The sequence below is a fragment of the Camelus dromedarius genome, chromosome 16, assembly GCF_036321535.1.
Source record: "Camelus dromedarius isolate mCamDro1 chromosome 16, mCamDro1.pat, whole genome shotgun sequence".
In the NCBI taxonomy this organism is placed as follows: Eukaryota; Metazoa; Chordata; class Mammalia; order Artiodactyla; family Camelidae; genus Camelus; species Camelus dromedarius.
Window position 1 is genome coordinate 45,635,578 of NC_087451.1, and position 19,866 is coordinate 45,655,443.

General features: G+C 42.0%; 1 protein-coding gene and 1 pseudogene across 1 annotated transcript in view; both read left to right on the forward strand.

Moving 5' to 3' along the window:
* The window catches only part of PRPF8 (pre-mRNA processing factor 8), a 29,291-nt gene extending 9,809 nt beyond the window's left edge, over positions 1-19,482 (forward strand). Inside the window, exons 25-43 of the mRNA XM_031468527.2 lie at positions 10,242-10,489; positions 10,592-10,771; positions 10,976-11,111; positions 11,228-11,397; positions 11,561-11,690; positions 11,812-11,958; positions 12,329-12,489; positions 12,798-12,989; positions 13,253-13,490; positions 13,626-13,754; positions 14,821-14,934; positions 15,018-15,191; positions 15,476-15,669; positions 16,397-16,636; positions 16,734-16,875; positions 18,279-18,419; positions 18,554-18,693; positions 18,798-19,000; positions 19,156-19,482. Coding sequence (XP_031324387.1) covers positions 10,242-10,489; positions 10,592-10,771; positions 10,976-11,111; positions 11,228-11,397; positions 11,561-11,690; positions 11,812-11,958; positions 12,329-12,489; positions 12,798-12,989; positions 13,253-13,490; positions 13,626-13,754; positions 14,821-14,934; positions 15,018-15,191; positions 15,476-15,669; positions 16,397-16,636; positions 16,734-16,875; positions 18,279-18,419; positions 18,554-18,693; positions 18,798-19,000; positions 19,156-19,310 — 3,234 coding nt within the window. The 3' untranslated portion in view covers positions 19,311-19,482. The remainder of the gene's footprint in view (positions 1-10,241; positions 10,490-10,591; positions 10,772-10,975; positions 11,112-11,227; positions 11,398-11,560; positions 11,691-11,811; positions 11,959-12,328; positions 12,490-12,797; positions 12,990-13,252; positions 13,491-13,625; positions 13,755-14,820; positions 14,935-15,017; positions 15,192-15,475; positions 15,670-16,396; positions 16,637-16,733; positions 16,876-18,278; positions 18,420-18,553; positions 18,694-18,797; positions 19,001-19,155) is intronic.
* LOC135323180 (small ribosomal subunit protein uS8-like) lies at positions 11-4,555 on the forward strand (annotated as a pseudogene).
* Positions 19,483-19,866: the final 384 nt, after the last annotated feature.

A 19,866-nucleotide genomic window follows, 5' to 3' on the forward strand; every position in this document is an offset into this window, starting at 1 on the left:
GCCAGTCTCCATGCTTTATGGTGCAGCAGCTTGGAGTGTCAGGTCACCTCACAGTTGTTTTCTGAGAATTCCCTGTAGGAATTCTATAGCCCATGTCTAAGTAGTTGTGATGATTTTAGATTAAGGTAAGAGTAGAAGTTGGATTCTTTAATTTGAACAAAAATCACCGTCTTTGCATTTTTCCTGGGGCTTGTTACCAAGTCATATAGGTCATCTTTTGACCAGCAACATAGTGTGTATATTAAAAAGCAAGTGTAACTAGCAATCTGAGTGTTGTTTCCCCATAAGCTGCTTCCAAAGGCCCAGTTGAAGGCAGCTGGAATTGAGAAAGAATAATATGAGGATTTGTTAACTGTGTGTACTTAAGTTTTTGCGAGGTATAAAAAATTGCCTGCTCCTTCTGCTGTCTTTCCATCCCACCAGTGGTACCATGCACGTCCTGTCCTGGCTGATGCTCTCAAGAGCATCAGTAGTGCCAAAAAGAGAAGGAGATGCTAGGTTCTTATTAGGTTGCATTCCAAAGTCATTGTCCAGTTTCTGACTGTGATGATGAGGCAAGGTTACACTGGAGAATTTGAAATCATTGCTGATCACAGAGCTGGGAAAATTGTGAACTCCACAGGCAGGTTAGACAAGTGTGATGGTGTGACCAGCCCTGGATTTGATGTACAACTCAAAGATCTAGAAAAGTGGCAGAGTAATCTGCTCTTGCCCCATCAGTTTGGTTTCATTGTGCTGACAACTTCAGCTGGCTTCGTGGACCACAAGAAGCAAGACAGAAAAACACACAGGAAAATCGTCGGATTCTTTTTCTAGAAATATAATACATACATAGAAAAAAAATGCCTCAACAGATTTTTTTTTTTTTTAAATCACCTGATCCTGGTTTCTCTTAAAATAACTCTTAACTGTAGCATTTTCTCTCCTTCTGGCCTTCGTATTGCTTTGACTATGCAGTGTATAAAGAAGGCTTGAAATTTTTCAGTAATGCTTCTGTTAAGGATACCTTTTTTTTAAAATCTAGTGTTCTTTTCCTGAAATCCCCCATGATACTTTTTTTTGGAGTGTAGTGCAAGGAAAAGTGTTTGTCTTCTTAGGTTGGTGTATATCCTTCAATGATCAGATAACAGGAATTACATAATTCATTCATTCCATTGGTGTTTGTTGACAGCCACTGTATTCAGTGCATTACACACACAGCATGTGAGAGAGTCACTGCCTTCCTTAATCTCAGTACCTGGTTGGAGAGACATGTGTAGTCAAGAGAACTACACTGTGATGTGGTAATTTGTAGAGCTCTTGTGTTATTTGGGAATCTGTGAGAGCACTCTGGTTAATGACTAGTCCAGTCTGGAAGAGAGAGAGAGAAAGACTTTCTGAAAGAAATAACGTGTGAGTAGTGGGTAAGGGAAGGCATTCTTGCAGCCAGAGGTGTGAAGGGGTAACTGGCATGTTGTATGTGGGGCTCTGAAAAGTTCAAGGTTTACTGGAGTAAATTGTGGAATTGGGACTTAGGAGATGGAGGCTGGATAAACGAGTTAGATCATGGAGGACATTACATGCCTCTGTAAGAATCCTATAAGGGTCTTAAACATGGGAATGACTTCCAGATTTCTGTGGGAGGCGGTTCACTCGTGCAGCTGTGGGGAAGTTGGATCCAGAAGAATAGAGTGGGAGATCAGGTTTGGGGGCTACTGCTGAAGTCCAGAGAAAAAGGATGAGAGCAGGGGACGTAGTGGTAGGGACAGGGGAACATATTTGGTAAGTAGTTGGCAGGTAAAGTCAGCAGAGCTTCATTTTGGTGGGATGCCAGAGGGAAAGGAAGTCAAAGGAACATTCAGTTTTTGGCATGGGTGACTAGGTGGATGTTGGTGCCACCAACTGGAAGACTGCAGGAAGAAGAGCAGGTTTAAGAGAGAAGATAAATTAGTTTAGGGTGGGATTTTAAAAGTTTGAAGTTCCTGAGAACATCCATATAGAGGTTCTAGAAGATACTTATTTATATCATATTTCTTTAATTCCAAGATAAGTACATAATATGTGTGTGTGTATTTTTTCCCGCTTAGTGGTTCCTCTTAGTTTTGATGAAAAGTATTACAAGTTTGAATCTCCAGGGGGAGAAATGAGGTAAGAAATTAAGAGCAGTTTGGGGGAACTAAGAAAGTTCCTATAGGATGTCCAGGTGGAGATAACTTTGCAATCTGAAGCTTGGAGATGTCTGGGTTGAAATGTAGATTTAGAAGTCTGTCAGCATAAAGGAGATGGTTGAAAGCTCCAGAGTGAGCGAGACTATCCAGGGATAGTGTAAGGAGTACGAAGAGCAGAGGGAGGAGTTTGGAACCATAGGGAACACTGAGCAGCAGTGTGGCCAGACTGGGAGAGTACCGGGCCCTGGCCTCCAAGCCCAGGAGCTGGGACGGGCACTTAACAGTGTCAGTTGCCTAAGAGCATTTCAGTCAGATAAGGCCTGACAAGTATCCATTGGATTTGGCCGTCAGGACGTCATTGGTGACCTTAGCAAGAGCTGTTTCAGAAATAGTGGGGATAGACGCCAGGATGCAGTGGGTGAGGCTTTATGGGAAGTGAGGGAGTGGAGACAGCAAGGACTGTCAGTTTGCCAGAGCTAGAGGAGGAGGAGGGACTTTAGATGCCACCTAGAGGGAGATGGAAGTCAAGGCAGGTATCTTTAAATGGAAGTACCTGGAGTGTGTGTATAGTAAGGAGCCAATAGTGGTCCAGAGTGCAGCAGAGAAGTGTGATGAGTGATGGAATGGTGTCCCCGCGGCACGGGTAGAGTAAAGGGCAAGCAGAGGGAAGCATCCTCTGAACCTGGTAGAAAAGAGGCTAGCAGACTTGTGAATGTAGATAAGTTTAACAAGAAGTTATTAAAAATCTTGAATTTTTCAGCTTTTCCTGGGCTTGGAGTGAGGGGCACAGGGGGTGTGATATGATTTGAAGAAACCGTGCTCTGAGGGTTCCAAGAGATTGAAGACGGCTGTGAGGAGCATGAACCCTTCGCAGGAGCACTCAGCTCCTTGGCGTCGCGCTGGATAAGGTGGATAGGTTATAGTGCTGATTTAGGATTGGCTCTCGTGGAGTGGTAAGGGACTGGGTGCAGGGAAATCAAGGGTACTGGTCCCCATAGGAATTGGAGATAATGGGAGGAGAGAGAAGGAAGAGACCGGAGAGGCCGTTGGCCTTGGGAAACGATGCAGGGATCGAGGGAATAGATGTGTGAGAGGTAAGAGCCTGAGTAATGGGGGAATGTCAGAGGTTAGGAAGGCAGTTTATTATAGTGTTTAGAATAATGGATTCTGGAGTCAAATTGGGTTCAGGTCATAACTATGCCACATTACTAGTTAGGACCTGAGTTAAGTCACCCACCCATTCAGGGCCTCAATTCCCTCATCCGTAAAAGGGGGACACTGATACAATGCCACCTAGCTCAGAGGGCTTTTGTGCCCATTAAATGATGCTTATAGTAAGCTGTATTACTCAACAGATTGCTTAATACATGTTTGCTCTCATTGATTAGAGGGATCAGAGATTATGATCAGATAGTAGAATACTGAAATTTGTTTCCTGAAATGTGTTAAGATAAAGCAGTTCAGTAATAAAATTTCTTGGTCTTTTAAGGTTAATAATGGGGAAATCTCTAGTAGGCCTAGAGGTGGCTGGCCTTACGGCCCTTTTCTTGCCCTGTAAAATTTTCCTTCCTCCTTGGATTCACTTGTGATCATTACTGATACTACCACGCTTTATGTACGTGCAGAACCCTAGCCCAAGCTCGGAGCCAGGACCCCTCTCTTCAGTCCTAGTCGCAGCTATGAAGTAAGACTGGAACATTTAAACAATGCTTTAATAGGGGCCAGGAGGAATAACAAGAGGAAAACAGAAACACCACAGTAGATGATCTGACTTACAAGGTGCAGCCTGCTTCGTTTCAGTTTATGAAGGACTGTAAAGCCACCTTGCTGCTTATTTCCCTGCCTTCCCACAAATAGCAGTCTCTTTGTCCCCCTCACCAGGGAATCCCTTTAAGAGTGTCTAGATGACATAAAGTATAAAGCCAAAAGGAAGAGACCTCAAGAGAACATCTTTGCCCAGCACTAGGTGTATTTCTCTGTTCTGTCTTGTTTTGACTTTTTACATTATTTGTTTTTTTAAAGAGCAATTTGAGGTTTATAATAATATTGAGAGGAAGGCACAGAGATTTCCCATATAATCCCTACCTTTGTTACATCACTCACCAGAGGGGTACATTTTTTACATAGGATGAACCTTCGTTGATGTATCATAATCACCCAAAGTCCATAGTTTACCTTAGGATTCACTCTTGGTGGTGTATATTCTGTAGGTTTGGACAAATGTATAAGAACACATATCCATCATTAAAAAAGAATATTTTCACTGCCTTAAAAATCCTCCATTCTCTGCCTGTTCATCACCCGTTCCCTACCATACATTAGGGTTTTTTTTTTAATTGAAATATAGTTGATTTACAGTGTTGCATACATTTTGTTTTTATTGACATATAGTTGATTTACAATCTTTCAGGCATATGGCAGAGTGATTCAGTTATGCATATACATATGTATACGTGTATTCTTTTTCAGATACTTTTCCATTTTAGGTTATTACAAGATACTGAATATAGTTCCCTGTGCTATATAGTAGGTCCTTGTTGTGTATGTTTTACATATAGTGGTATATATCTGTTAATCCCAAATTTCTAGTTTATCCTCCCCCTATGTTTAGTTTTAAATGGAAAAAAAATCTGTTGTCTAATGTACCATAGTTCAAAATGATACAGTAAAAGTTCCCATTAATTTTTCTACCAGTTATTTTTTTATTTATAGTAAAAAGAAATTAAATACTAACAAAACCCAGAAAACACCCAGAATCCCATCATCCTAAACACCAGTTTTAACTTTTCCACATTCCCTTCCAGGTTGGTCACGTGCTATGATAAGCAAGTTATGTAAATAGAATTTGTTTCTTTTCTGAAGACATAATGTGTGTTAAGTTGTTACCATAGTACCGAGTACATGGAGTTACTCTGTTATTCTCCTTCCTGCCTGCCTTCATCCCCAGGAACTTCTGCTATTCTTAAAGGAATGTGATACTCCCTGGGAATTCATACTTACTCCCTTCCAGGGATAGAGCACTGCTAACTGGAGTGTTCTGTGATACAAATCGTACAGTTGGTGATTCCAAGGACCAAATACAGTCAGAACTTACTAAGCCACAGGGTTGTCCTAGTGAAGTCTATTGCCTGTACTCCCAGATCAAGGCCATTCTGGCCCCTAGCCCTCATTTCTGTAGATCTGTTGCCTTCTTTGTTTGATCTCGAGCACAAGCTAGATGCTCAGTTTTGCTTTGTGATTTAGTTCAGGCTGTTACCTCACCCTGCAATCATTTAGTCTTGCCTGTCTGAATAATAATTCAAGGCTAATTCCAGCCACAGTGATCTTTGACTTCAAAAATTGGCTGGCAAACATAATCCTTTCATTAAAATCTTGATACATCATTTGATATTTTGTGGTTTGCTCTCTTGTTTCATTGGTATTTTTCTTTTTCTTTCTTTCTTTTTTTTTTTTTAATGAAGGTCCTGGGGATTGAACCCAGGAAGAACATCATGCATGCTAGGCAGATGCTCTACCACTGAGCTTAACCCTCCCTCTATTGATCTTTTTTAAAGATTAATCTTTTGATTTTCTTGATTTTTATTTTTCTCTTTTATTGATTCTGTTCTTTTGCTTACTTTGGGTTTAATTTGCTGTTAGTTTTCTAGTTTATTAAGATAGAAGGTTACATGATCAACTTTGGACCCTTTTAATGGAAGCATTCAGTGCCATAAATTTCCCTCTAAGCACAGCTTTTGCTGCGTCCCTCAATTTTTGATAGGTTTTTTCATTTTCATCTAGTTTAAAATTTTCTAGTTTCCTTTTTGAGTTCTTCTTTTACCCATAGGTTACTTAGAAGTATAATGTTTAATCTTCAAATACTTGAGGTGCTTTCTAGCTATTTTTCTGTTACTAGTCTCTAATTTAATTATGTTATAGTCAGAAAACATAATCTATATGATAGTTTTTTCAAATGTATTAAAATTTGTTTTATGGTTTAGCATATATGGTGACTATCTCATGTGTACTTGAAAGTACACACTGCTATTGTTGAGTTTTACAAATGTCATTTAGGTCCAGTCAGTTGATTGATTGTGTTCAAGTCTTCCTGTATCCTTACTGGTTTTCTGTTTTGTTTTGGGGGTTTTTTTGTTTGTTTTTTTAATTTTTTGGTCTATTTCTATCAGTTGCTGAGAAAGGAGTGTTGGAAATCTCCAACTGCAATTGTGGATTTATTTCAACCCTTTCAGTTTCCTCTTTTTTCTTCTCCTTTTTTTTTTTTTTTTTTTTTTTTTTGGTCTTCAGAGACACCATTCACTTTGTTAAAGATATCCAGACATATAACATAAAGCTGCTTGACGTTTTTCCAGAAATTTATATATTTTTTGAGCATGGACGAATGTGTGAAGTTCTCACTGCTCTGATATCTTTTAAATATTTAGTCAAAGTTGGGCAGAACATAATTGACTTGCAGGTGGAAAACCAACAAGGAGTCATCCAGCAGATGAACAGGCTTAGGGCAGTAGGGGGTCATCTTGTTGAGACCAGAATGCAAATGGACAAACTTTTTGTCTAAGGAGCAATATTCTCCTTAGGAGTATGCCAGGTGGAATGCTGTATCATGTACTTGAAGAGACAGCTAGCATTAGAAATGCACTTGACAAGTGGCACACACATAGACATTTCAACAAATAGAAGCAACTCTGTTGATACCTTAGAAAGGAACATGTATTGTTTATACCCTTGGCATAATTGTATGCTTTTTTTTTTTTTTTGAGTCTTATGCTTCAAGTCCATTTTTTGCTTTGTATATTTTGAATCTCTGTTATTAGGTACATAATATATTTAGGATTTCTATATCATCTTAATGATTTGACTCCTTAATCATTATGAAATGTCCCTCTTTATTCCTGGTTATATTCTCTGTAATGAAGTCTACTTTGATATCAGTAGTGCCCCTCTAGCTTTGTTTTGTGTGTGCATGGATGTCTTTTTCCATCTTTATACGGTTTGGTTACTGTAGCTTTGTAGTATAGTTTAAAATCAGGAGTGTGATACCTTCAGCCTTGTTCTTTCTCAAGATTGCTTTGGCTGTTAGGGTTCTTTTTGTGTTTCCATTACAAATATTAAAATTATTTGTTCTAGTTCTTTGAAAAATGCCTTGGTGTTTTGATAGGGATTGCATTGAATTTGTAGATGGCCTTGAGTGCAGGCATTTTAACAGTACTTTCTTTTTTTTATTTTAATGTATATATTTTTTATTTTAATATATTTTTATTGAAGTATAGTCAGTTTACAATGCTGTGTCAATTTCTGGTGTACAGCACAATACTTCAGTCAAATAGGAACATACATATATTTGTTTTCATATTCTTTTTAACCATAAATTACAAGATACTGAATATAGTTCCCTGTGCTATACAGTATAAACTTGTTTATCTATAATAATATTCTTTCAATCCATAAGCACGATATATCTTTCCATTTGTTTTGTGTCATATTTAATTTCTATCATCAAGTTCATAAAGATTTCCAAGTACAGGTCTTTTACTTCCATGGATTGATTTATTCCTAGGTTGCTGTTTTGGTTTGGTTGGGGTTTTGATGCAATTATAAATGGGATTGCTGTCTTAATTTCTCTTTCTGATAGTTGTTAGTGTGCAGAAGCAACAGATTTCTCTGTATTAATTTTGTATCCTGTGTTGTTACTGAATTCATTGATGAGTTCTGATAGTTTTTTGGTGGTGTCTTTAGGATTTTCTAAATATAGTAGTATCATGTCATCTGCAAACAGTGACAGCTTTACTTTTTCCTTTCCAGTTTTGATTTCTTCTATATCTTTTTCATGTCTGGTTGCTGTGGCTACGACTTTCAGTAATATTTTGAATAAAAGTGGTGAGAGTGGGCATCCTTGTCTTGTTCCTGGTCTTAGAGGAAATTCTTTCACCTTTTCACCGTGGAGTATGATGTTACCTGTGGCTTGTCATACACATATGGTTTTTATTATGTTGAGGTATGCTTCCTCTGTACCCACTTCGTTGCACATTCTGATAACAAATAGTTGTTGAATTTTGTCGAAAGCTTTTTCTACATCTGTTGAGATGATCATGATTTTTACAGTTCAGTTTGTTAACATGGTATGTCACATTGATTGATTCGCGGATGTTGAATCATCTTTGCATTCCCTGGAATAAATTCCATTTGATCATAGTGTATGATCCTTTTAATACATTGTTGAATTCGGTTTGATAATAGATCATAGAGGATTTTTGCATCTGTGTTTATCAGTGATACTGGGCTGTAATTTGTGTGTGTGTGTGTGTGTGGTGTCTTTGCCTGGTTTTGGTGTCAGAGTGATGCTGGACTCTTAAGAGTTCAGAAGTATTCCTTCCTCTTCACTTTTTTGGAATAGTTTGAAAGAGATAGGTATTAACCCTTTTGTAAATGTTTGGTAGAATTCATCTGTAAAGCCATTTGGTCTTGGACTTTTTTTTTTTTTTTTTTTTAATTACTGATTGAGTTTTATTACTGGTAATCATTCTGTTCATATTTTCTATTTCTTTCTGATTGAGTCTTGGGAGATTGTGCATTTCTAGGAATTTATCAGTTTCTTCTAGATTGTCCATTTTATTGGTGTGTAATTGTTTGTAGTAGTATCTGTTGATCGTTTGTATTTCTGTGGTGTTGGTTGTAACTTCTCTTTCGTTTCTGATTTTATTTGGGCCTTCTTTTTTCCTGATAAGTCTGGCTAAATGCTCATCAATTTTGTTTATCTTTTCAAAGAACCAGCTCTAAGTTTCGTTGATCTTTTCTGTTGATTTTTTTTAGTCTCTATTTCATTTATTTCTGCTCTGATCTTTATTATTTCTTCCCTTCTGCTAACTTTGGGTTTTGTTTGTTCTTCTAATTCCCTTAGGTGTAAGGTTAGAGTGTTTATTTTCTTTATAGAGTATTGATTTTTCTTGCTTCCTGAGGTAGGCTTATATCACTATAAACCTCCCTCTTAGAACTGTTTTTGCTGCGTCCCAGAGATTTTGGAGCTCACTTCATTTATTTCCCTTTTCTCAAGGGCTCATAGTCTGTGCTGCCTATTTGCCAATTTTCTTAAAATACTATTTCATATGTATTTTGTTTAGTTTTCTAGTTTATAGTGGGAAGGCAATTTCTCTGGCCCATTAGTTTTTATTCCCTCCATTAATTTTTAATAGTTTTTCTCATCCCTTTTCCCTTTCCCATCCTGGGATTACTTACTGTATTTGATCTTAACAGTGTTTATAAATTTACTTTTTATTGAGATGAAATTCACACTTTTAAAGTATATAATTTAACAGTTTTCAGTATATGCATAAAATTTTGCAGCCATCACCACTAATTCCAGAACATTTTCATGACCCCAAAAAGAAACCCTATTCCCAGTAACACTCACTCCCCATGTCCCTCCCTGTCCCCAGCCCCTAGCAACCACTGACCTACTTTCTGTCTATATGGATTTGTTTCTTCTGGATATTTCATATAAATGTATCATATATGTAACCCTTTTTCTGTCTGGCTTCTTTTGCTTAGCATAGTGCTTTCAAGATTCATCCATGTTATAGCATATAGCAGTATTTCAGTCCTTTTCATGGCTAAATAATATTGTCTTAAATTGATGTACCACATTTTATTTGTTTATTTGTCAGTGAATGGACATTTGAGTTTTTTCTGCTTTTTGGCTATTGTGAATAATGCTGTTGTGAACATTTGTGTACACATTTTTGTGTGGATACATTTTTTCATTTGTTTTAGGTATATACCTAGGAGTAGAATTATTGGGTTATATGGTAACTCTGTGTTTAATTGTTTGAGGAACTGCCAAAATGTTTCAGTGTGGCTGCACCATATGAGAGTTCCATTTTCTCCACATGCTTGCTAACATGTGTCACTTACAGCCATTCCAGTAGGTGTTAAGTAGTATCTGATGATTTTGACTTACACATACTTCCCTAATGACAGTGAACTCAAAATCTTTCTTGAAAACTAGGGAGAATATAACTAATTGCATCAAATCATCCCTAGTCACACATCCTCTCTCTTCAGTGGCTTACCTGTAATATACTTCTTTCCCATTGTCTTCAGATTGTGAATAAGTGGAACACAGCTCTTATTGGCCTTATGACATACTTTCGAGAGGCTGTGGTGAACACCCAGGAGCTCCTGGACTTGCTGGTGAAGTGTGAGAACAAAATCCAGACACGGATCAAGATTGGCCTCAACTCCAAGATGCCGAGTCGGTTCCCCCCTGTTGTGTTCTACACCCCTAAGGAGTTGGGTGGCCTTGGCATGCTCTCAATGGGACATGTGCTCATCCCCCAGTCTGACCTCAGGTAGGACTTGGCTGAAAACCTTGCCAGACCCTGAGGGAACAGGATGTTTCTTTACTTTTAGCCTTTATTTTTATCTCTGATCTTGGTTGTGCCCCCAAATAGGTGGTCCAAGCAGACAGATGTAGGTATCACACATTTCCGTTCAGGAATGAGCCATGAAGAAGACCAGCTGATTCCCAACTTGTATCGCTACATACAGCCATGGGAGAGCGAGTTCATTGATTCTCAGCGGGTCTGGGCTGAGTATGCACTCAAGAGACAAGAGGCCATTGCTCAGAACAGGTGGGCATCCAGAAGAACATAGCGGTTCTGTTTAGGGGAGGGGGGTGAACTTTAAGCCCTGCATGGCAGTTGGGAGCAGACCATGCTTTATTTTTATGGAGTCTAAGAAGTAGGCTCCATAAAAATTGACCCTAATTATTATTGCTCAGGGAGGAATGCTGAACTCTTTCAATGAGCATGTGTTTGATCTCTTTTCTTTGGCAGACGACTAACTTTAGAAGATCTAGAAGATTCATGGGATCGTGGCATTCCTCGAATCAATACCCTCTTCCAGAAGGACCGGCACACATTGGCTTATGATAAGGGTTGGCGTGTTCGAACTGACTTTAAGCAGTACCAGGTACATGGAGGGGATAGTGGAGAGATTTCCCCTGAATTAGGAGAATCTGTGGCCATGCTGGGAACCTGGGGCATTTGGGCACCCAGAAGCTTGATTGTACCTGCCTCACCATCTAGGTTTTGAAGCAGAATCCTTTTTGGTGGACACACCAGCGTCATGATGGGAAGCTCTGGAACCTGAACAATTACCGTACAGACATGATCCAGGCCCTGGGTGGTGTGGAAGGCATTCTGGAACACACACTCTTCAAGGGCACTTACTTCCCTACCTGGGAGGGGCTTTTCTGGTGAGGATTCTATTTTCCCATCACAGTGACCTCTCACACATCACAGCCCAGCAAGCTCACTCCTTTGTGTTCTACTCTGGTGTTTCCCAGACTGCCCCCTAAGAGGTCGGCAGTGCTCTGGGAGACGGCAGGACATCACTATTTGGTCTCTTCTTTTTCCCAGGGAGAAGGCCAGTGGTTTTGAGGAGTCTATGAAATGGAAGAAGCTGACCAATGCTCAGCGATCAGGATTGAACCAGATTCCCAATCGTAGATTCACCCTCTGGTGGTCCCCAACCATCAATCGCGCCAATGTGAGTGTGACTGGTAGACATGGGAGATGGGAAGCTAAAAAACAAGGGTTTCTACTTCCTCAGTTATGTCCTAAGAACCAAAGTCTCTCAGTCTCTAGTGTCGCTCTCTTTTTCCTGGCAGGTTTACGTAGGCTTCCAGGTGCAGCTGGACCTGACGGGTATCTTTATGCACGGCAAGATCCCCACACTAAAGATCTCTCTCATCCAGATCTTCCGAGCTCACTTGTGGCAGAAGATCCACGAGAGCATCGTTATGGACTTGTGTCAGGTGGGCTGGAACTGAGCAGGGATGATGCACAAAAAATCAAGTCAGCTCTCTCTTTTGGGTACAGGAAATCCATCCTCAAAGCTCCAAGGATGAGACTTCTGTTGTGGTACCAGATGCCACAGTATCTAAAGTTCTATAAGCCCTCATTCTTTTTTTTTTTCTTTTATTAAAAAAAATTTTTTTCTGGTGAGGGTGGTGATGGTAGAGGTAATTAGGTTTATTTATTTTTCAGAGCAGATACTGGGGATGGAACCCAGGACCTCGTGCATGCTAAGCATACACTCTACGACTTGAGCTATACCCTCCCTTATAAGCCCTTATTCTAAATGGGTTCCATAAATTGTCATAACCTTTCCACCTTTGCCTCCAGGTGTTTGATCAGGAACTGGATGCACTGGAAATTGAGACAGTACAAAAGGAGACAATCCACCCCCGAAAGTCCTATAAGATGAACTCTTCTTGTGCAGATATCCTGCTCTTTGCCTCCTATAAGTGGAATGTCTCCCGGCCCTCATTGCTAGCAGACTCCAAGTAAGTGCCTTTTGACCCAGCCCTGGGTATCTAGGAACCTTAATTTTACTGTTCTTCTAGCAGTGCTACTTTAGGAATTGTCCCTGGCTGTCTTTCTTTCTAACTTGGAGCCAGTGCTACCCCTGGATCCTGTTGGCACCCTCAGCCAGGTCTGCTAATTCTCTGGTGGGTCTTGCTGATCTGGAACAGATAGAGGAGTTAATTTTGAGATTTAGATGTAGTGATTGAAACATTTTGTGGTTCAGGGGGCATTGGTTGTGCCAGTGTCTTCCTGGAAGCCTAGACTCCTAACTCGTCTCCACCCCCAGGGACGTGATGGATAGCACCACCACTCAGAAGTATTGGATTGACATCCAGTTGCGCTGGGGAGACTATGATTCCCATGACATTGAGCGCTACGCCCGGGCCAAGTTCTTAGACTACACCACGGACAACATGAGTATCTATCCTTCACCCACGGGTGTGCTCATTGCTATTGACCTGGCCTATAACCTGCATAGGTAAGCTGGGGCTCAGAAGCACGTATTTTTCATCAGCCCCATACTGTAATATACATGTGTTTTTTTGTTTGCCCAGGCGAAATGAAGTTTGGCCCCTTCCTCCTCTGGGTCACTGACTTTTCCTTCCCTGCCTCTGTGTACATGAGTAGACTCTTGTTGTCGGCTTGGCCAACAGTCTTCTTTTTTCTGTAGAGTTGCAGTTTGCCTTGTTCCTGGGATTACCAACCTGGTCTTCACTTCTCTTGTCTCTTCCACCCTCACAGTGCCTATGGAAACTGGTTTCCTGGCAGCAAGCCTCTCATACAACAGGCCATGGCCAAGATCATGAAGGCAAACCCTGCCTTGTATGTGTTACGTGAACGGATCCGTAAGGGTCTGCAGCTCTATTCATCTGAGCCTACTGAGCCCTATCTATCCTCTCAGAACTATGGTGAGCTCTTCTCCAACCAGATTATCTGGTTTGTGGATGACACTAATGTCTACAGAGTGACTATCCATAAGGTGAGAGTTGGGCTCAGTGTGGGGGTGTGGGATTCTGTATGCCTCAGGGAGGGTGATGGGGCAAGTGTGTGCATAGTGGAATGAAGGTAGGATGGTTGTGTCTAGACTGCGCTAACTGATGTAATCATTCTTTAGACCTTTGAAGGGAACTTGACCACCAAGCCCATCAATGGGGCCATCTTCATCTTCAACCCACGCACAGGGCAGCTGTTCCTCAAAATAATTCACACATCTGTGTGGGCTGGACAGAAGCGTTTGGGGCAGGTGAGCAGGTTAAAGGATAGAGAGGCTATAGAAGAACCTTTCTGCCTCTTATTCTTTGGTATGTGAAGGGTGTGTGTGGCAGAGAGAGAGTCTCCTGTTTCTCTCTTTGAAAGATTGAGGACATCTCATTTAAACTTTTTCCCCTGAATTACTTAACTTGGGAAGAGTTCTTTAAGAGGTCCAAGAGTATTTGAGGTCCTTCATTACCTACTAGCTGGCCTCTCTGCTTCTGAATCTCCCATCTCTAACCTGTCTTGAAGAGGGCTACCAAAAATCATGTTTCTGGGTGGGGCGGGGGGAGGGTATAGCTCAGTGGTGGAGTGTGTGCTTAGCATACATGAGATCCTGGGTTCAGTTCTCAGTACTTCCATTAGAGAAACTAAATAAACCTAATTATCTCCCCCCAAAATTTAAAAAAGAAAATAAAAAGGAACTTTCTAAAGGGAACAAACATTCTTGCCCCCCATCCCGCAGCAGTTTTAAGAAGAACTGGAGCAAACATTCTTAAAACATGAATTTCACCAAATCTCTTCTCTACCTCAAAGCTGTTGGTACAAAGCCCATTCCTTTTTGCTGAGTTAACTCTTTGGCTTCCTAGATACTTAATCTTTGGCTGGGCTGTAACCTGTCCAGCTACAGTTTCTCTTCCTCTATAGCATGTTTACTCTGGCAGTCAGCCCAGGATTCTGTATCCAGAAGCCCTGATGAGCATCTCCACTTCTGTGGCTTTGCTCTTTGATCTTTCCTTCTGGAATGAACTCTCTGTTCTCTTAATCACTGTCTTACTCATCCCTAAAGACCTCTTTCTTTGTGCAGCTTTTTATGTCCTTTAGCCTTAATTTCTTTTGACCCTGACATGGTGTAGTATATAATCAAATACCGGCTTGTGGTATTATCGTGTATGAGTTTTGTCTGGCCAGCTAGGTTGAAACATCCCTTGAGGCAAGGCCATTGAATGTTAGCGGTACACAATAGAAACATAGATTGATTATTTCAAGACTAGGATCTTCTGTTCTAGTTGACCTGGGACGGTGGAGACTCCATTTCCTTCTCTCCTCCTTTTTAGTTGGCTAAGTGGAAGACAGCTGAGGAAGTGGCTGCTCTGATTCGATCTCTGCCAGTGGAGGAGCAGCCCAAGCAGATCATTGTCACCAGGAAGGGCATGTTGGATCCATTGGAGGTGAGAGGTGATGGATGAGGTAGAAGAGAAGAGGGCTGATAACCTGCTGGCTGTTTCTAATCTTGGACTTGATCTTGTCTCAGGTGCACTTGCTAGACTTCCCCAATATTGTGATCAAAGGATCAGAGCTCCAGCTCCCCTTCCAGGCTTGTCTCAAGGTGGAAAAGTTTGGGGATCTCATCCTTAAAGCCACTGAGCCCCAGATGGTTCTTTTTAACCTCTATGATGACTGGCTCAAGACTATCTCCTCTTACACGGTATGAAGCCACCTCACAAAGACAGTCACTTTAAGAAGAGTGGGTTTGGGGTTACAAGAAGATCCTGTGCCTTAACTTTTCCCACTGGCTCCTTGTGGGGACATTTTCAGATCTTTAACCTGTGCATGGGCCAGTGATTCTTCTCTGAGTATCAGGTTGACTCGTAGTGAGGGCGGGGACAGGGGCAGGTACCTTAGAGTTTGAAATCAGTTCTTGGGTTCCCTTAAAAGGATAGGATCAAGAAAAGGGGCTGACCTTCCCCACGCTGCCACATCTCTCCCCAGGCTTTCTCCCGCCTCATCCTGATTCTGCGTGCCCTGCATGTGAACAATGACCGGGCAAAAGTGATCCTGAAGCCAGACAAGACCACGATCACAGAACCACACCACATCTGGCCCACTCTGACTGATGAGGAGTGGATCAAGGTGGAAGTGCAGCTCAAGGACCTTATCTTGGCCGACTACGGCAAGAAAAACAAGTGAGCAGTGGTGCTGAGGAGACAGATGGGAGATCCAACAAGGGTGAAATGGGTGGCTCACTGTACACCTTCTGGGTTTTTGGAAACATTTTAAACTCAGAAATTTCTCAAGAAATTTTCCTGGAAATGCCTGTAGAAGAGAGTGCCTTCAGATGGTGTAGGAAGTGTCCATGTCTCAGGGCTCAGGCTGACTCTTGGGCATTGTTCCTCTGCAGAGGCACTGTTACCATTTTGAGCAGGGCATTTCTTTACAGTCTACACATTATAGGAAGTTCTAACATCCCAGACCACCAGGTACCACTCGTGACAGTACACACCTTCCTTCCCTCTTCTTCCGTCATTGTGACAACCGAAAATGTTCATGGATTTCCAGACACCCACTGAGGGTGGCTGACATACCAACTGTGATTGGGAACTTGTTCTAGGATTTTTTGATTTTGAGAGTTTTTTTGGTACCAGGATACTTTTTCTTGAGGAAAAGTTGGAGGTATGAATGCTGAGCATTAGAGCATGGCTGAAAGGTGCACAGGGCCAGCCTTGGATGTGACAGATCTTATCAGTGTTAGTGTATTTCCACTTCACACTTCCTTTACAGGTATCACTTGAGGATTGTGTGGGGTAAGAATATGGCTCCCCTGTCCCACCAAGTTACACTTTTGCCATTGGGGCATAGGTGACCAAGGGGGTGGGATCCTTGTGGTGTAACCAACCCATGGTGTCCCTACAGTGTGAATGTGGCGTCACTGACACAGTCAGAAATTCGAGACATCATCCTGGGTATGGAGATCTCAGCACCGTCACAGCAGCGGCAGCAGATAGCTGAGATTGAGAAGCAGACCAAGGAACAGTCTCAGCTGACTGCAACACAGACTCGTACTGTCAACAAGCATGGTGACGAGATCATCACCTCTACCACCAGCAACTATGAGACCCAGACTTTCTCATCTAAGACTGAATGGAGGGTCAGGTACTGTAAGGGACCAGAAGGGTAGGGATGGAAGGCCTACAGGTGCTTCCTGAGGTGCTCGGGTTGAAAGATGCCAACATTCCCTACCTGTTTTTAGGGCCATCTCTGCTGCCAACTTGCACCTAAGGACCAATCACATCTATGTTTCATCTGATGACATCAAGGAGACTGGTTATACCTATATCCTTCCCAAGAATGTGCTTAAGAAGTTTATCTGCATATCTGACCTTCGGGCCCAAGTGAGTACTTGTGTTCAGCTAGGCTACAGTGTATGCCCAGCATTTTAGGTCCCTAAAACTCAATTAAGATTTCCTGGAACCTGAAGTGCTGGTTTTGAGATTCCTGCATGAGTAAATATAAAAGGATAGCCAAAACAGTGAGGAGGGTTTCGCCCTCAACCAGATACCAAAACATTGTAAAGCTATGGCAGTTGAGAGAAGAAAGTATTATTGCCTTAGAAGTTACTGAAAGAGAATATCATATAGTCCAAAACAGATGCATGTGTGTATAATAAATGTGGTGTATGTAGCAAGTCTGTAGGATTGTGTGCCTTATGATACTAAAACAGCAAAACGAGGCTTGATCTCTGCCTCATACCACTTACAAAAGTAAAATCCAGATGGAGTAAAGATCTGAATACAAAATACTAAACTGGAGTATTAAAACATTTATTATGTTAGTGTTGGGATAACCTTCTTAAATAGGACACACATACATGAAAAAATAAGGCACAAAATACAAAAGCATCATCAAAATTTATAACTGGTGTGTGACAAAGGGTACCGCAAAAGACAAACTAAAAACAGGAAGAAAATATTTGCATAACTCTAAGATATTATAGGTTAGGATCTAGAATAGAGAATTCTAAGAAGTTAATTTTTTTGAGGATAACTGTAAAAATGGGCAAAGAATTGAAGGTAGTTCAGAAAAGGAACTGCAGGTGGGAAATATATGAAAAGACGGTCAACTTTACCAGTAATCAGGGAAATTCTTATTTTATAAAACACCAACTTTTGGCCTCAGCTTGGTGAATTTGAAAAGATTATTAATATCCTGTGTTGAATGAGTTTATAGGAACACACTTGGTTCGTGACAATGTAAAATTTAAAGTACTGCCTAGTGCTAGTTTAAAAGATGTGTTCAGCTTGTGGATTAAATGGATGAGCTGTGTGCTTGTGTGCTCATTTGTTTATGGATACTGTACTTAAGTAATCACCTGGGGAACAGTGTGACTATTGGACCCTACTCAAGAGATAATGTGATAATTCTGAGATGAAGTCCACGTTTAAGATTTTGAATAAGTGCCACAGGTGTTTCTGATACAGGAAATTCTGACCACATTTTGAGAAACTCTGTCCTTGTTCCTTTTCTTTCTTTCTTTCTTTTTTTTGAGTAAAGGTAGATGTATTTAGAGAAATTCATACTCCAGGCTGTTTCAGAAGGCAAGAGAAAGGCCACAAGATGGGTTGGGTGCTCAGTTTAAAGTAAAAGTAGATACACACTTCATAGACAGAGTACATCTGTCTCACTCAGAAGGGAGAGTGGCATCTGTCCTTGTTCTTGATGAAGGGAATTAAACACAGGGCTGACAGCCCCAAGTTTGGGCTGGAATCTTTTTGGTTCTTGACCCCCTTGTCTCCAGATTGCAGGGTACCTGTATGGGGTGAGCCCACCAGATAACCCCCAGGTGAAGGAGATCCGCTGCATTGTGATGGTACCGCAGTGGGGTACTCACCAGACTGTGCACCTGCCTGGCCAGCTGCCCCAGCATGAGTACCTCAAGGTCAGTCAGGGTGTCAGAGAACCAGGGCTTTCTGCTCTCAGGGAGGTGGAGGGAAGGCAGGGATATTACTCTCATGGGTGGGATTCATGTCTGCAGACTGGGCTCTGAATGGCTTTTCACCACTCTACCTATAGGAGATGGAACCTTTAGGTTGGATCCACACTCAGCCCAACGAGTCCCCCCAGCTGTCACCCCAGGATGTCACCACCCATGCCAAGATCATGGCTGACAACCCATCTTGGGATGGCGAGAAGACCATTATCATCACCTGCAGGTAGGCTTGCACCCCCTTGGGAGGAAGTATGGAGGGGTGGGTATTGTGGGCTAGGGCCCAGAGTGGTGGCCTGAACTCTGACCCTGCCCTTGTCCATCTTCCAGCTTCACACCAGGCTCCTGCACCCTGACAGCCTACAAGCTGACCCCCAGTGGCTATGAATGGGGCCGCCAGAACACAGACAAGGGCAACAATCCCAAGGGCTACCTACCCTCACACTACGAGAGGGTCCAGATGCTCCTGTCGGACCGCTTCCTCGGCTTCTTTATGGTTCCTGCTCAGTCCTCGTGGAACTACAACTTTATGGGTATGTGGAGGGATGGGGGCACAAGAAAGTGGGGATGGGGCTAGGCCATCACCTGTAGCACTTGGGGCTGGACTTTGGTTTGGAGATGGCTCAGGGGCCCAGGCCAGGTGAGGCAGATGGACCTTGTCTCATTGGATATTTCCTTCTATTTCAAGGTGTCCGGCATGATCCCAACATGAAGTATGAGCTGCAACTGGCAAACCCCAAAGAGTTCTACCATGAGGTGCACCGACCCTCCCACTTCCTCAACTTTGCTCTCCTGCAGGAGGGCGAGGTCTACTCTGCGGACCGAGAGGATCTCTATGCGTAGTCGTCTCCTCACCTCCTTTCAGATTCCCCAAAGGCTGGAGCCTTTTACTCCCACAGACAAGCTGGTGACATTCAGCAGCTAGACCTCTTTTCCCTCTATTTTGTGTTTGTTATGTTGTTGACCTGTGATGTGTAATTCTGAACAAAGTATAATAAATTTTGTATAAATAGGAGTTTTTGAGTTGTTTTTTCCCTCTGAGCTCAAATTCTGGGTGTAGGAATGGTAGGAGGCTAGACTTGTCCACTGTAAGGTGCTGCACTCAGCCTTCAGGTGGCATGAGGCCAGCTATTCAGGAGCTGTGGGGCCAAATATCCTCTAGACTCAGAGGACTGAAGGAGACTTGAACCTTCACACTCCTGCTGCTATGACCACATTTGCCAGTTTCCCTCAAATACTTGCAAACCCTCATCCATTTCCAACATCCCTTGGAACAGTGGCTGCTGTTTGGAGTGTAGAAGCTGTGGCTTGTTTCCTGCCACTGTGGTGCCCAGTTTAGCCCTTTAAGCTTTGTGTCGCTCTCTGTCAGTCTTGGAAACAGGCACACGGCTGGACAGTT